Source organism: Strix aluco, chromosome 2, assembly GCF_031877795.1.
Source record: "Strix aluco isolate bStrAlu1 chromosome 2, bStrAlu1.hap1, whole genome shotgun sequence".
Lineage (NCBI taxonomy): Eukaryota > Metazoa > Chordata > Aves > Strigiformes > Strigidae > Strix > Strix aluco.
In genome coordinates, this window is record NC_133932.1 from 7,594,815 (window position 1) to 7,612,184 (window position 17,370).

At 47.0% G+C, this 17,370-nt stretch overlaps 1 protein-coding gene across 1 annotated transcript; it reads left to right on the plus strand.

Moving 5' to 3' along the window:
* Positions 1 to 1,960: 1,960 nt before the first annotated feature.
* On the plus strand, positions 1,961 to 9,215 carry LOC141916767 (cystatin-B-like). The gene is made up of 3 exons (XM_074809523.1): positions 1,961 to 2,189; positions 7,578 to 7,679; positions 8,394 to 9,215. Exons 1-3 carry the CDS (start codon positions 2,124 to 2,126, stop codon positions 8,520 to 8,522), a joined length of 297 nt encoding a protein of 98 aa, XP_074665624.1. The 5' UTR covers positions 1,961 to 2,123; the 3' UTR covers positions 8,523 to 9,215.
* The last annotated feature ends 8,155 nt before the right edge of the window (positions 9,216 to 17,370 follow it).

The following is a 17,370-nucleotide window of genomic DNA, read 5'->3' on the forward strand; positions in this document are numbered from 1 at the left end:
AATTTTGGAAACCGCATTCTACCGTTGGACCCAGTGAGAGTTGCTCACTGTTTCTGAAAAACCAGGTCCCCTCCTCAGGCTGCTGACTGTGACCTCTAGGCTTAGTTTAGGCTATGGAATTGAGACCCGTGGTCTCCTGAGTTTAAATGCATGTACGGAGATGGGCGCTAGATGGCAGAAAGGGCTAAAAAAAGCGTTTCAGTTATGACCCACTCTTCCAAAAATTCCAGTAGCCAAATAGTTTTAGTGCTAGTGAATCATTCCTACGGGCCAAACCCAGTGCAGTAGTCCCTGAAGCAAAGCTGACAGCTCTGAAAGCATAGAAAGAGCTTAATGAATGAAATGAAAACGACACAAGATACAAACCGAAGACTGCACGAACACACGCGATGTGAGAAACAGAAAGTCACATCGCTGCCTTGTTCTCAGAACAATATTCACAGGCTATGCACACAGTAGGTAATGTTGACATTTGGGTGGTTTTCATTCTTTGGGTGGTTTTCATTCTTTAGGTGTTTTTCGTTCTTTACATCTACTTAAAAGGCATTTGTACGCTGGCATACAATGAGGCTCCAACAGCTGCCATAATTTTATAGCAACAGACCAGCCATGCTCAGTTTGCTGGGGAACCCCCATCCACCCTCAGTGCACACACACTGGGACCTCTAAGCCTCAAGCTCCATGTGCTGTGTGGGAGCCACTGCTGCAGCTCATTGTAGTGAGGCACACGCTAGATGCAGGAGAAGTTCAGTAGAAAAGGACCCCCTTTGTGAAGGTGATTTGCAACCAAACCCTTTTTCCCGTGCCAAGTCTAGGAGAAGAGAAGGTTTGCTCAGACACCTGTCCAAAAGCCTGTCTGTGTGTCACACAAGACAACACTGATGAAAACAAGTTGGGTAACATCCTTCTCTTGAAAGCTCAAGCCTGAGAACCTCCACTGGCATGTCCTACCAGAAGCTGCCCAGGTGAATGGCTGCCCGATTCCACCCCTCACGGCTCAAAAACCTGCTGGAAAGAATGTGCCAATGTCGCCTTTCCTGAACCATCCGGTAGCGAAGCAACAACAGAGTATGTCAGCTCTGTGGTGGAATTTCCTTGGCTGGGGGGCAGGGAACCATCCCAGCGAAGAGCCTGATCCTTCATCCCCACCCTGCTCACAAACCCGGCAGAGCTCTGCCTGCCCAAAGCCCCAGAAGAGCATTTATTTCCTCTTAGCAGAGAGATGATACCATAGGAAAGAAATCCTTTGTCCCTGTTCCGTTTCATGCTTCTCACCATGTCATCCCCACCAGTGCAGGGGGTCCATTCAGTACGCAATACCTGCTGCTGTTAAATTTAGGGTCATATTTACCAAATTTACCAAGGGAAGGGGGGTGGTGGGTGGTGGGTGTAGGTTTTTTGATGTTGTTGTTGTTTTTACAAGGAATCTGAACGTTCAAACTGAGGGAAAATTTGGCTAAAGACCTGAACATTCGAACTGAAGTCTCACCAGGGGGTTTCTTGAAGGCGGATAATTCACCACAGCCTTCAGTTTGCTGGCTGAGGAACAGCAAAATCAGCCTGGGAGAAGGAATGATGAACATGGTGAATGAGTGAGTCCCGGAGATGGCACTTTCCACACTGCTAGAGCAAACATGTCACGTAGGTGACAGCTGCTGGAAAATGTAACACACTAGAAAAGAAAAAAGCTGCAGTTCAGGACAGCCCTGTCCTCACACGGGACTGTCACAGAGGCGTCACCCACCGAGGCCAGGCCGCAGGCCTTCCGTGGATCATTCTGCACGCAGTTTTTATTGCAACTCTGGCTTTTGGCTTTTTTACTTTTTTAACCGGCTAGCGGACTGCGGCACCTTCTGCCAAGCCCGAGGAGAGCCGGTCCCGCCTGCACTAAAACCTCCCCGGCCTAAGGGCGATCGTTGCCCCCGCCGCGCTGAGGCGGGGCCGGGCACTCCCGCCCGCCACCCCACAGCTCGGAAGACCCACACGCAGGTTTAAGCCCCCGCGCTAGGCCCAGGCCCGGGCCCAGCACCGCCCCCGGGTCCGCCCCGCCGGTAGGCCCGGCCCCGCCTGAGCGGGACGGACGGGAGCGGCGCGGGGGGGAGCGGCAGGTAGCGGCTGCCGCCATGTTGTGCGGGGGCACCTCGGCGGCCCGGCCCGCCACCGACGAGACGCAGCGGATCGCGGACGAGGTGAGGGGGTCGTGCCGTGCCGTGCTGGGGCTGAGCCCCGGGAGGGACCCCCGGGCCTGGGAAGGGCCTGGCGGCGGGTCTGCCGGGGGCTTCTCCTGCCGGGCCTGTTGGCGGCCGGAGCTCCGTGCGCTCCAGGTTTGGATGCAGCGCTCGGGCCCCGTCCCCCGGGCGGGGGGGGTGGCTGGCGGCCCAGGTGCGCGGAACAGGGAGACGCCTTTCCTCCCCCCTCGGCGTCAAGCGGGAAGGCTGACAAATTGGGGGGGTGTTACCCGGAAAGCGGGTCCACGCCCGGCGTGCAATCAGCCGAACTTAACACACTGAGGGGAGATACTGTATTCAGGCCTGCGTACTCGGTGGACTTTTCCACAAATCAAGCACCACAACAGCAGGTTTCCATGCTCCTTTTATACACAAAAATCAGAGGTTAGTACTTTTCCAAATACACCTATTGGTCGGTTAGTGATTAACATACAATTATAATACAGCTCACATAATGCTTCTACTACTACACATGCTCAAAAGTTAGTTTCATTGCCAAGTTAATTGAAGAGTCACTTTGCCAGGTTGTCAAATAACTCATCCTCAAGACAATCCCAGACATTCTCTTTATGGTCCAGGACATTCTGCTTGTCTTCTAGGGTTTGGAGATTAAAGCCTATTCTTTATGAATTTTTTACTGCTCTTGAGCACGCTTCAACATCTCACTTGACCAAGCTTCAAGAGCTCGAAATTGTCCCCATATGTGTGGTAACTATAGCTACTTGCATAATCATTAACCATGGCTACTAGCAGATGTAGTGAGTGGTCACGGGCTCTCAGGAGCCCTCCCAGTGCCTGCTTGGCCTTGTGTAGTTTTATTGACTCCAGGCAGGGCGGGTTCAACATTTTAAGAGGGCATTTTCAAGGGATTTAGAGAGGAACCGTAGGTGGCGTTGAGTGCTGGGGGAGGGCTGGGTGCTGCCAGCTCCAACCCTGTGTATGTCCCGGCCCTAGAAGGTCCCTTGAGCTTGAGGAAGGAGCTCAGATGGTTGTTAAAAAGTGTAAACCTTGTAGCCACAGGGTGGGTTGGTTGTTTTGTTTTTTTTTTTTTTTGGGGGGGGGGGGGGCGGGGAAATAAGCAAGAAAACTTCTTTGCTGCTTCTGCTTTTCCCCCTACACAGAATTCAACTTTAACCACTGCCAGCTCCAAATCGTGATACTACTTACAGTAACTTAAATTACTGCCCATGTTAATGAAGTACATGCTTTTGCTCTAAAAATGCCAACGTATAGCTAAGTTCTTTCAAAACACAGGGTCTTGTTTCAGTCATGGGAACTCAAGTTCCTCCTGCTTTTTGGTTTTATCAGCTAGGGTATGTCATGCCAGTGAAGAAAGATGAAGGACAAGCTCCAGTTTCTTATGCTCTTTGTTCCCCAGGATTTGGGGATCCTGGGGAACAAATGGCTGGATTTGTTCCCCAGGCTGTAGCAGTTTATAAACACATACAGAGCTCCCAAAGGCAGAGCAGTCACTGAAATTAACATTTAGCTTGTAGAATCTGATGATTCTGCATTTAACAAAAAGAGAGATGTGCATCTCCTAAGCTCCAACCCGAGTTTGCAGAAATGAGTACGTTACTGAGAATTGCTGAGAGTCACAGTTACTGTTTTGACCTGAAAAGGCTTACTTGTCATGTTAAAGATAATGCAAATATGCAATTAATGTTGCACGTGGACTGAAAACGAGGTTCGAAATTCTGAGTTTCTGTTCTGTGGCAGACTGCAGTGGTTTGGTAGTCCAAAAATAAGATGAAGAGTAAAAACGAAACCCACTTGGATTCAGAAGTGAACAGAATTAACCAAAAATCTGGCATTTTTGTTTAAATCATGTAAATATTTCAAAGTTTGTCCAGCTTGTTTTGACTGCCAGTTTATTTAATGACATACAAGTGGGAGAACCCAAAACTGAAATTCGCCCATGCAGTCATAGCCTCGTCTGGATACAGACTGTGAAGGAAACTTTAGTTTTGTTAAATCAAGGTAGACTTCTGAAGTTGTTGTGCTTGCTTAAAATCAAATCTTTGTGCAGATGTGTTAGAGCCTGCCAGTTCTCTTGCCATAAATACAGTTACTGTTCCTGCTTTTCCAGTTCTTGTATTCTTTTGTAAGAGTTGTGGCACTGGCTGAACATTGTTCAGATTTGTGGCCCTGGCAAGTGCTGCTGCTCGCCCAGAGCAGGTACAGTGTGAGACAGAGCAGGACAGCTTCCTTCTGACGGTGCCTGGCTTAGGAGGCCCATAGGACCTGCCTCTCCACAGCAAGGATTTCCACCCAGGCCTGTTCAGCCTTTGGCTTCTCACTGGCAGCTGTGGCAGAGGTTAGTCAGGGTGATTTTGAACCATCTGCTTTTTACTAACTGCTCTGGGAGTAAGCAAACGGGCCCCGCAGAACAGCAGAGAGCCTTCAGGGGGTGATAATTTTCAGCCCTGTGATTGAATCACAGCTTGTTTGAGTGGGAAGGGACTGCACCTCCTGCCCCAGCACAGGGTCAGCAGCCCCAGGCAGCTTCGGGGCTTTGTCCAGTCAGGTCTTGAAAACCTCTGAGGGTGAGAACTGTACAGCTTCTCTGGGCAACCTGCTGTACTGCAGAAATGTTCTCAGGGGAAAATTTTTTCCTTATATCCAGTCTGAACCTCCAGTTTCAGTTTATGACCATTGTGTCTCATTCTTCTGCCATCACCCCTCAGTAAAGAGCCTGACTTCTTTTAGGTACTGGAAAGCTTTCCTCAAAGCCTTCTCCAGGCTGAGCAAGCTCATTTTCTTCCCCTTCTCACAGCACGAATGCTCCAGCCATCCGCCCTCATGGTGCCCTTCTGCTGAGCTTGCTGGAGTTTATTGACATCTTTCTTGTATTGGGGGCCCAAAACTGGACACATTATTCCAAATGTTCTCTAACAAGTGCCAAATAAAGGGTGATAACCACTTGCCTCTCTCTTTTTGGCTGGGCTCCTGCTGACACAGCCCTGTATGCTGTTCCCTTTGTTACCACTGCGGCACAGCATGTGTTCAGTGCACCAGGACCCCCAGGTCTAGACTGAGATCATGAACTTGCAGGGTGGGCTGATACCAGGCCTTTCGGAGAGTATTCCTCTCTGGGCTCTCCCTCCCTGTACTGACTCCGGATGCCCATTTGTCACATGCTGGGGTGAGTCATGGCCACAGGAACACCCTGACCAGCTGCCTCTGGCTGAGCTGTCTGCAGTCCTGAATCCAGAGTTTGCTTTCTGGTGGAAATACAAAATGTGCTGAGCCAGGGCGATTTTGAGACCTAGGAAACCAACCTTGCACAGCGCCTAGGATTGCTGAGGGAGCACGGGACAGGATGAGGTCAGGGGGATACTTATGTCTGCCCTCTCCTCTGCTTCTTAGAATTTGTAATAGCAGCTCTGGTGATGGAAACAAACCACTTGCTCCATCCTCTGACTCAAGAGAAGGGGAGGGGGGAGGACTGAATGTCTGCGCTTTCTGGGGCTGTGCCCTTCCTTGCATCTTAGAATGCAAAGTTGGTGGGTGCACTTTGATTTCCATATGGCAAAAAACCATATGTACAAAAGCATCCAAACATCACTGTCTTGCCTTTGATGTATAGTTCGCAGCCTGGAAGAAGCATAGAGGTGTGACCTCTGAGAGAAGATGTACAGTATGGTCACGGCCCCCAGATTAGTCACTGGTGAGCTGTCTTGGAAAGGCACTGGCATTTGGTCCTGTGCCCTCTCGGTGCTGGAGAGGTGGGAGAACTGTTGCAGGAATTGTTTCTGTTCCTGTGTTACCTAGAGCGCCTGAGCAGTGGCAAACTGGCACTTGTTTTTCCCCAAAGAAGCAGGTGAGATTCAGGCAGGAGAGCAAATGTGTTTATTCCCCTTGAATTTAGGAAGAAGGGGAATTCACCATATAGCTAGAAAGAGAAAATCTACTCACTGCTGGTACCATTGCACTGGGACTGGAGGGAGGGCTGCATAATGATGTAGTGCAGGAGGTAAGGCCTGGGCAGAACTGCGCTTGCAGCAAGGACTCCAAGACTAATTCATCTTGCCCTTATAAACAAAGCCTAAAATATTCTGCGTTCCTGACCAGGAATTTTACTGTATAGGTGTGATGTTATAGAGAGCCAAGTGTGGGAAAGAAGAGCTGCAACTCTGATGAGCTTGAATGACTCGAGCGTGTCCAGAGAAGGGCAACAAAGCTGGTGCAGGGTCTGGAGCACAGGTCTGATGGGGAGCGGCTGAGGGAACTGGGGGGGTTTAGTCTGGAGAAGAGGAGGCTGAGGGGAGACCTCATCGCCCTCTACAACTCCCTGAAAGGAGGGTGCAGAGAGGGGGGATGAGTCTCTTGAGCCAAGGAACAAGCAATAGGACAAGAGGGAATGACCTCAAGCTGCACCAGGGCAGGGTCAGACTGGCTCTTAGGAAGTATTTCTTTGCAGAAGGGGTTGTTGGGCGTTGGAATGGGCTGCCCAGGGCAGGGGTGGAGTCCCCATCCCTGGAGGGGTTGAAGAGTCGGGTTGACCCAGCACTGAGGGATCTGGTGGAGTTGAGAACGGTCAGTGTGAATGGTTGGACTGGAGGAGCTTCAAGGTCTTTTCCAGCCAAGATGATTCTGTGATTCTGAGCTCATACCTCCCTCCACGGTATTGGGCAAGTTCGTCTGACTTCTTGAGCACTGGTTTTATGCTCTGGAAACTGGGGTGATAACTCAGAATGCTTTATGGTTATTTTTTTGGAAAATATTTGCAGTTTGAAAACATTATAGATTCCAGCAGACATGCTGGAAGAACTGTTAAAGCATTGTAAAACCTTAGGCTTGGGTAGTTTGCTTTCAGAGCTTGATTTTCAGATGTCTGTCTGTTCTGTGATGCTGGGTGACTTGTTCTGAATTTGAAAAGGGAGCTAATGCTGAAGACCCTTTTTCTTCTTGTAAGAATGATGTATAACTTCTCCTTAAAAAGACCTGTAGTGTTGTGCATGTAGATACTGAACCACTTTACATTCGTGGTTAGGTACACAGGATGGAAAGGGAAGCTGAGACATCAATAGAGGAAATTGTTTTTCACAATAAATCTTTCAGCATACCCACGCAGTTCTCTTTTTGGAGGCTCCAGACTTGGTGTCAGTCTGCGGTGACTGAATCACATGGCTGTCTTGGCTTTGCTGCCTGTCTAGATTCTGGTCTTGCTTTAACACAAAACTTAACATTAGTCATTTTAATCTTTTAATAACTTGGAAAAGCAGGCATGCTCTGGGAATTCAGCAGTAGTGACCTGGGGGTACTGAGGCACACTGATAGTGTGGGCCTTAAGTCCTGAATACTTGAATCTTGCATCAGTCTTAAATAACCTGTTGTTTCCTTAAGGTGAAACCTCATCTAGAAGCAAAAGAAGGGAAAACGTTTGATGTCTTCACTGCAGTGGAATTTAAAACTCAGGTGGTTGCTGGAACAAACTACTTCATCAAGGTAGAGGACACTGGGCAAAGCAATTACTATTTTTTTAAAATAACATGTGTAATGTTTGGAATGGTGGGTTTATTTTCTTTACTTATCTACAGAGGGATACTTAGAATTTGGCCTTAATAAGAAAAAAATCTGTACATTAAAAAAAAATATCCATCCCCCCACCTCTCAGCCGATCTCCCTGCCTGTATTAAATGGAGATAAGTGTACTCCTCTATTTTTGTAATGATTTTTACTTTTCAGTTATTTTGTGAAACTTGGTTTTGGGGATGATTACACATCTGTGCTGTTGAGCACTAATCCTGGATTAAGTGATGTCCGGATGCGTAAAGATACGGTGAAGTATCAAACCTGCTCTGACTCCACCTGTAGTGATGCCACACATGAAAATCAAGCAACTCTAATCAAAGCTTTTAAGTGCTTGTTGTGCCAGATGAGATTAGAGCATTTTGCATTTATTTAATATATTAATCACTTCTATGCAACTCCATTTCCCTACCTGTACATGCCCTGTCTCAGGGATGGGGAGGATTAACAAGCATAGGTGGTATTTCCACAAAATCATGACTCCCAGACTGGTTTAGAACAAGACCACGCCTTCTGAGGTGGCGGTTTTTCTTACTGCCTCTCTGCTTCTCCAGCCTGACAACACCCCAGTCTGCACCGTCCCTCCTGCCGCATTACTCCGTGGAACTCACCGGTTTTTGTGCTTTGCAGGTCCATGTTGGCAACGACGAGTTCATGCACCTGCGGGTGTTCAGAAGCCTTCCCCACGAGAACCAGCCGCTGAGCCTCCACAGTTACCAGAGCAGCAAGACTAAGCATGATGAACTGGCTTTTTTCTAGCAAGTTTATCTTGTGCATTTTCCTAATAGTTCCTTATGTGCATTTTCTATAGGCTGCAAAATGTTGATTCCAGTGCCAACAAAGGAGAAAAGAAAGTGTCTTCTTTTTTTAAACTTAATGCTGGAAAAAGTAATTTCCTTTTATGCCATTCCCTTACTGTGCAATATCTAAATTCTAGAGTCACACAGCTCTCCTTTCACCTCTGCTAATGCAAACCCAGGTAAAGTGCACTGACTTCAGTGCAACTTAACTGGAATACCATGGCTGAGTCCTGTTTGTGGACTTCCTTAGTCTGGGAATTGAAAGGGCAGTGACAGCAGCACTCACATATTTGCAGCAGGGAGCAAGAGGAAAACCTGAATCCTTTCTGTGCTGTTTTGCAGCTGTGAATATATCTGTAAATGTAAATTGTGCTATGTATTTTATTGGCAAAGACCTGAAGAGAGACTTGAGATGAAGCGATTTTAAAGGAAGAGAATGAGGGTTATGGTCTTTTGAAACAAGCATTCCCTTGGTAATCATATTTATTCTCTTGCAGCAGTAGGAGATAATGTCCAGTAGAGGGTGTACGCATTAAAAAAACCCAACTTCTGTACTTTCTCAGTCCTAAGGAAAAGTCCTGGAAAGGAACTTAAGCTGGACAAGCCTTTCTGCATTAATAACAATAAATATTTCTCTTGAATTGAGATGGCATATTTGACTGGCGTTTCGCTGTTCTCTTTACTGGTTTTCAGTGTTGGTTATTACCTTGTCAAGAGTTTTTTTTTCATGAGTGTTTTTCATATTCCAGATAACCTTATGTTTATTTTGTGTTTTAATTAGAAATACTTCATTTTAATCCTGAGAGAGACATGAAAGATAACAAGAAAGGCTTTTGCAGCTATAGCAGCAGCAAAAGGGACACTGAGGAAGATGTGGGCTCTGCTCAGTGGAGCCGGGACACAGAAAAGGCTGAGGCACTCGCTGCTGCCTGTGTCTTGGCCTTTACTGGCGGGACTTGCCTTCAGGAATTTGAGGTCCCTAAGGTGAGTGGGAAAGTCTGGAGAAAGGAAGACTTCCCTCAGCAGAGCTGTATCAGGTTAGGGAAACACTTAAACGAACTGGACATAGACAGTGCTGTGGACTTGAGGGGCTGCACCCACGGGTGCTTAGGGAGTTGGCCAGTGTCACTGCAAGGCCACACTTCACACCCTTTGAAAGGGCAGCAGGGCAGGTTCAAGAGGGGCAAGAAGGAGAATCTGGAGCACTACAGGCTCATCAGCTTCACCTCAGTCCCTGGAAAGTGATAGGGAGCCATTTCCAAGCACGTGAAGGACAAGAAGGTGAGTGGAAGTAGCATATGGGTTTACAAAGGGGAAATCATGCTTAATCAACATGGATATCACACTGGTCTAAAATCACAGAACCATCTAGGTTGGAAAGGACCTTGAAGATCCTCCAGTCCAACCGTTAACCCAGCACTGACAGTTCCCAACTCCACCAGATCCCTCAGCGCTGGGTCAGCCCGACTCTTCAACCCCTCCAGGGATGGGGACTCCCCCCCTGCCCTGGGCAGCCCATTCCAACGCCCAACAACCCCTTCTGGAAAGAAATACTTCCTAAGAGCCAGTCTGACCCTGCCCTGGCGCAGCTTGAGGCCATTCCCTTTTGTCCTATCGCTTGTTCCTTGGTTCAAGAGACTCATCCCCCTCTCTGCACCCTCCTTTCAGGGAGTTGTAGAGGGCCATGAGGTCTCCCCTCAGCCTCCTCTTCTCCAGACTAAACCCCCCCAGTTCCCTCAGCCGCTCCCCATCAGACCTGTGCTCCAGACCCTGCACCAGCTTCGTTGCCCTTCTCTGGACACACTCGAGTCATTCAATGTCCTTTTTGTAGTGAGGGGCCCAAAACTGAACACAGTAATCGAGGTGTGGCCTCACCAGTGCCGAGTCCAGGGGTAAGATCCCTTCCCTGTCCCTGCTGGCCACGCTATTTCTGATACAAGCCAGGATACCATTGGCCTTCTTGGCCACCTGGGCACACTGCTGGTTCCTGTTCAGCCGGCTGTCAATCAACACCAGCAGATCAACACTCCCACCCAACTTGGTGTCATCTGCAAACTTACTGAGGGTGCACTTGATCCCCTCGTCTAGGTCATCAATAAAGATGTTAAACAGGAGTGGCCCCAAAACCGAGCCCTGGGGGACACCACTCGTGACTGGCCGCCAACTGGATTTAACTCCGTTCACCACAACTCTTTGGGCCCGGCCATCCAGACAGTTTTTTACCCAGCAAAGCGTGTGCCCATCCAAGCCACAAGCAGCCAGTTTTGGCAGGAGAATGCTGTGGGAAACGGTGCCAAAGGCCTTACTAAAGTCAAGGTAGACAACATCCACAGCCTTTCACTCATCCAATAAGCAGGTTCTCCTGTTGTAGAAGGAGATCAGGTTTGTCAAGCAGGACCTGCCTTTCATAAACCCATGCTGACTGGGCCTGATCATCTGGTTGTCCCACATGTGTTGTGTGATGGTACTCAGGATGAGCTGCTCCATCAGCTTCTCAGGTACCCAAGTCAAGCTGACAGGCCTGTAATTTCCCGGATCATCCTTCCGACCCTTCTTATAGATGGGCGTCACATTGGCCAGTTTCCAATCTGTCGGGATCTCCCCGGTCAGCCAGGACTGCTGGTAAATGATGGAAAGCGGCTTGGTGAGCACCCCAGCCAGCTCCTTCAGCACCCTTGGGTGTATCCCATCCAGTCCCATAGACTTGTGTGTGTCTATGTGATGCAGTAGGTCCCTGACTGTCTCCTCCTGGATTGCCGGGGGGTTGTTCTCCCAGTCTCTGTCCTCTGGCTGAGGAGGCTGGATTCCCTCAATACAACTAGTCTTGCTATTAAAGACTGAGGCAAAGAAGGCATTGAGGACCTCAGCCTTCTCCTCATCACTTGTTACCATGTTTCCTCCTGCATCTAGCAGGGGATGGAGCCTCTCCCTGGTCTTTCTTTTGCTACTGACATAGAAACGTTTCTTGTTATCCTTGATTGCTGAAGCCAGAGTAATTTCCAGCTGGGCTTTAGACCTCCTGATTTCCACCCTGCATAGCCTCACAGCATCTTTGTAACCATTGTGAGTGACTAGCCCCTTCTTCCAAAGGCTGTAAACTCTCTTTTTCTCCCTGAGTTCCAGCCAAAGCTCCCTGTTCAGCCAGGGTGGTCTTCTCTGTCACTGGCTTCTCTTACAGCACCTGGGGACAGCCTGCTCCTGAGCCATTAAGACTTCCTTCTTAAAGAGTGCCCAGCCTTCCTGGACCCCTATACCCTTCAGGATCGTCTCCCAAGGGATCCTTTCAAGCAGGTGCCTGAACAAGACAAAGTCAGCCCTTTGGAAGTCCAGGATGTCAGTTCTGCTTAGCCCTCTCCTGGCCTCTCTAAGAATAGAGAACTCTATTATTTCATGATTGCTGTGCCCTAGTCGTCCTCCGACCCCACATCAGTCCTTCTCTGTTCACAAAGAGGAGATCCAGCAGGGCACCTTCTCTGGTTGGTTCTCTCAGCAGCTGCATCAGGAAGTTGTCTCCCACACATTCCAGGAATCTCCGGGACTGGTCCCGCTCTGCTGTGTTGTATTTCCAGCAGATGTCTGGGAAGTTGAAGTCTCCCACAAGAACAAGGGCAAGCGATCGTGAGATTTCTCCTAAATGCCTATAGAATATTTCATCTACCTCTCTGTCCTGGGTGGGTCGCCTATAGTAGACTCCTACTACAACATCTGCCCTGTTGGCCTTCCCCCTGATTCTAACACACTCCACCCTGTCTTCACTACACTTGTACTCAAAGCAATCGTAACAGTCCCTAACATACAGCACCACCCCACCACCTCTCCTTCCTTGTCTGTCCCTCCTAAAGAGCTTGTAGCCATCAACTGGCACACTCTAGTCATGGGAGACATCCCACCATGTTTCTGTAACAGCCACTACGTCATAATTTTCCTGTTTCATCATGGCTTCAAGCTCCTCCTGTTTGTTACCCATGCTGTATGTGGACATTTATATCATTGTTTCTAAAGAGCCCTTTGTTAAGAGGTAATCTGCTCTTCATTTAAAATAAGTTGCCCAAATAGTGGGGAATAGGACATAAGGTTCTATTGTTTGGTTCATTTTCGAGTTGTATTTAATGTTGGGTGACGCGAGAAAGAATCTTAATCCTTGTTCAGCAGACTGGAGAAGGGCGATGCCTATCCCTTGGTTAGTTCCATTCCACATTTTTATAAACCCAAGAATTAATTTCCACACAAGGTTTGAAGGAGTCTTACTTCCACTCCCACCTTGTTTTCCTCTCCCAGGAGAGGAGGACCAGGATCTGCATGAGAAACAGTAAATGCATACTAGAATTATTACTAAAAATTACAGCTGATAAACTGATACCAAAATACAACATTGACAGTATTCGTTGGGGTCTGACACTCTTTTTGACGAGGTGGATTCGTTTGGCAAATGATGATCCGGTTTTCTTCCTGTAAGAGAAAAGGGAAAACGTGGTTCTTTCGAACCGGTTTCAAAAAGAAGGGATTATCCATCTAGTATTAATTTTGTGGCCTTTTCCACTGGCATCAGTAGTCATCAGATCGCCCTGTTGATTTGTGGTGAACTGTCTTACATAAGTCCATAAGCTATCACCTGGCTCACCTGGTAGGGATGGCAAAACGGGTTTCCTGGCTTAACTTCAGAGCCCTGGTGTTCCGGAAAGGGAGGTATTGGTCAGGGCATTTTCTCATCTAAAAGTCTTATCTGGGCCTTTCCACACTTTTATTGGTGATTGTAGGCTAGTAAGGGGTAACCCATCCATAAGCTCCCTGGGGATTTCTTTGCATAGGACATCTTTCCAAAGTCAGTTCCTCGTTATCCCTGACCCGTGGATTTTTCCAGGGTGGTGGTTCTTTCAAGGGCCAGTTCTCAAATTCCATTCTCCTAACCTCGGCTTTGCCTCTTTGTTCCCCCCCCCCCCCCCCGCCCCCGCCAGATTCCTACATTGTAGCAGTAAATTCACAGAATCACAGAATCATCTGGGTTGGAAAAGACCTTGAAGATCATCCAGTCCAACCATTAACCTCACACTGGCCAGTCCCAACTCCACCAGATCCCTCAGCGCTCTCGTGATCAGCAAGTACAAACCAGCCTTCTTCCTCAGTTGTTCCAAGTTATTACCACCGTGTATACATTATTCCACAAGCTAATTGACCTGACAACTACATGTCACTGATCTCTTCCAAATAGCATACTTAAATTTTATTTTAATACATTCTCTAAATAATGTTTATCACTGTATCTGTCAGGTGGTTGTTGTCCACACTGTATGCTGTAAATTCCTTTAACTGTTCGTCCCATGTCATACCCTGAAATTCCTCTACTGGACTTGCAGCCCTCGTCTGGCATTGTTCCACTTTATCTCAGACTTTTGGAAGCCAATGTAGATCCTATTTCTGCATGTCAAAACATTTGCAAGGTACAGCAGGAAATGTGCCACTGTACAGAATCCTACTCTAGGCAGAGCATCCATTAGACAAAAGAAACAGGAGAAAATTCTGTTACCTGACTTAATACCCACGAAAAGAAAAAGTCACTTCATGTTTTATGAACACTTCGGGACAGCCTGTGGAAGCAACAAAATTTAACATAAAGCTTAGAAACCATTGTGTCATTTAAGTAAACGGTGGCTCCCCTGCAGTGCTCCAAGCTAATTTGTTGTTTTTCTGAAGCCAAGCATTTTTATGTCTGAATATATATCCATGAGGGAAATGTATACATTAATGCATACATATGTATAAAATAAAACCAAGCAAATAGTAAATCAGTCACTATTAAGAACTGAGTTTTTAAAGACTACAAGAATATACTGTGGAGATAAAATAGGTGCTGTACTCACTCATGTCTCTATGAAATGTACTCATTCAAATCAATTATCCTTTCACAGATGTGATTCCATAAAGGGATAATTAGTTCATGTCTGTTACCAACTCCTGTGCAATCTCTCCCCAAGTGAGGGGGAATTCCGCCAGGGCAGGTTGGGTTTGGTTTCTTCCTGGCATTAACATTTCCGCCAAGCGCTCAGGGGTTGGGAATGCCACCCTTAAAGGGTCTTGGATTGGTGTAGCACATAGTTTTAGGGAGTCAGGAGGCCCTTTATCAGAGGTTTCATTCGATTGGGGTCAGCTCTTCGCAGAATCAGGGAGGGTTGGTCGGGTATTAGATGCCTGTTGTGCATAAACTGAAGACAAGCAGCTTTCTGCACACTTTGGGTAATTTGGTCCAGCCCTGGAGTCCACCACTCAAATTTAACAGACCACACCCCCCTTCCTCTTTTAACAACATCATATCTAAAGCTAAACGGGTTTGAGGTGTCATCTTTGATACTTGTTGGACTTGTAAATTCAGTTCTCCTAAAGCGTAACTTGTCCAGTTACTTAGAAGCTGGACTTGCCTGGTGATGTTTTCTAGAACAAATTGATGTCACCTCAGGGTTACAGATGGAGTAAAGACATTTTCAAACATTAGCGCTGCTAATTACAGAATCACAGAATCATCAAGGTTGGAAAAGAGCTTGAAGATCATCCAGTCCAACCATTAACCTCACACTGACCGTTCCCAACTCCACCAGATCCCTCAGCGCTGGGTCAACCCGACTCTTCAACCCCTCCAGGGATGGGGACTCCACCCCTGCCCTGGGCAGCCCATTCCAACGCCCAACAACCCCTTCTGCAAAGAAATACTTCCTAAGAGCCAGTCTGACCCTGCCCTGGCACAGCTTGAGGCCTTTCTCTCTTGTCCTATTGCTTGTTACATGGTTCAAGAGACTTATACCCCCCCTCTCTGCAACCCCCTTCCAAGTAGTTGTAGAGGGCGATGAGGTCTCCCCTCAGCCTCCTCTTCTCCAGACTAAACCCCCCCCAGTTCCCTCAGCCGCTCCCCATCAGACCTGTGCTCCAGACCCTGCACCAGCTTCGTTGCCCTTCTCTGGACACGCTCGAGTCATTCAATGGCCTTTTTGGAGTGAGGGGCCCAAAACTGAATCCAGTAATCGAGGTGCGGCCTCACCAGTGCCGAGTCCAGGGGTAAGATCCCTTCCCTGTCCCTGCTGGCCACGCTATTGCTGATACAAGCCAGGATAATTGTCCATGGGTATAATAATTGGGGCTTTCGACTCCCTTCATTGCCCATCCAGGTCAGGCCACCTGGGCATCTGCTGTTTCTCTACGCACCCATCAGGAAGGGGTAGTAAGATTCCACAGATGTCAAGTCTCTATCTAACATTTGCACAGAATTCGAGAAAATTATTGGATATATAAGATCTCTCTGGCTGGTCTTCGGATAACTAATCGAAAAAATGATTTTGCCAGCCTCTGTTTGTTGACCTGTGATCTGACCCGTAAACTCACAAGAATAATCACTGTATGTACAATAACAGTTCTATTGGTATTGGCATCCCGATAGCGCAATGCAATCTTTATCCACAAGGTGTCGCCCCAGGAAAAGATACAGGTAAGTACAGGCAAAAATAATGCTTTACAACAGTCCTTTATGCTTCAGATTCTTTGCGGACATGAGAATGATGACCCCAAGTCTCTTTCCTAGATACCTTAACAGCAAAAAATAAGTTAACAAAACAGTATAAGGCCCTTCCCATTTTGGTTCAAATCTGTTCTTCCTTTTAAAATTCTTAATATAGACTTTGACTCCTGGTTGGATGTCATGAACTTGACTCTCAGGGGTAACTCCCTGATGCCAATAAGCGTGATTGCGCATTTGAAAAAAAAAGAATTCTGCAAATATAAAAGATATTGTGTAACCTGTTCATCTCCATTCAAAAGACTGGTTTTTGCCAGCATGTATGTACCAGGCATAGCAAGTATTCTCCCAAATAAAATTTCAGCTGGGGAAATCCCAATTGGCTGTCTTGGGGTACTTCTTATATCCCATAACACTAAATTTACAGCATCAGGCCACTTTAGGACAGTCTGTTTACAAACCTTAACTGATTTTTCTTTTAAGGTTCTGTTCATTTGTGTTACTTGGCCAGATGATTCAGGGTGATGTGGAGTATGAAATTGACTAAAAATTCCTAAGGAATTATAAATTGGAATTAAAATTGCAGCTGTGAAATGACCCCCTCAATCAGAATCAATAACTTCAGGAACTCTGCATCTAGGAATTATTTCCTTCAGTAAAATTTTTACTACTGCTTTTGAATCATTTTTCCTAGTAGGAAAAGCTTCTACCCATCCTGTTAACTGATCAACTATCACTAACATATAAGAGTACCCCATTGTTTTTAGCATTTCAGCATAATCAATTTGGAGCTTTTGAAAAGAAAAGATGGCTGGAGGCCTTTTTCTGCTGAGAGGCTTAATTCGTACAGAAACATTGTTTACACAGTTTACATCCTTCACAGATTCTTTTGGCTGCTGCATAAATTCCTGGGGCAGCCCAAAGTCTTTGAATCCGGAGCACTAAGCTCTCTGGCCCCCTATGAGTTTTTTTGTGATGCCATCACATAATCGGTAATAAATACCTTTCTGGAAGAAGAGGCTTATTATCGAACATCCGTTGTTCTCCTTGTTGCTGGGCTCCAAGCCGGATCCACTGCTCCTTTTCTTCATCAGGAAGGCCTTCATATAACTTATTTATATCCAGAAGTTCGGATATCGCCTCATGTGATAATGACATAATAGACACAACCTGTCATGCTGTGGCTCTAGCTGCATGGTCAGCTAAAGAATTTCCTTTCGAAATCATATCTTGTCTCTGAGTACGTGATTTTATATAGATGACAGAAATCTCAGAGGGTAGTTATATTGCCTCTAATAATTTCTTGATC

Excerpts from the sequence above, each read along its gene's own strand:
- LOC141916767 (XM_074809523.1), top strand. The coding sequence starts at position 2,124 with ATGTTGTGCGGGGGCACCTCGGCGGCCCGGCCCGCCACCGACGAGACG. Across the intron at positions 2,190-7,577 it reads CGCAGCGGATCGCGGACGAG|GTGAAACCTCATCTAGAAGC; the intron begins GTGAGGGGGTCG and ends TGTTTCCTTAAG. Across the intron at positions 7,680-8,393 it reads GAACAAACTACTTCATCAAG|GTCCATGTTGGCAACGACGA; the intron begins GTAGAGGACACT and ends TGTGCTTTGCAG.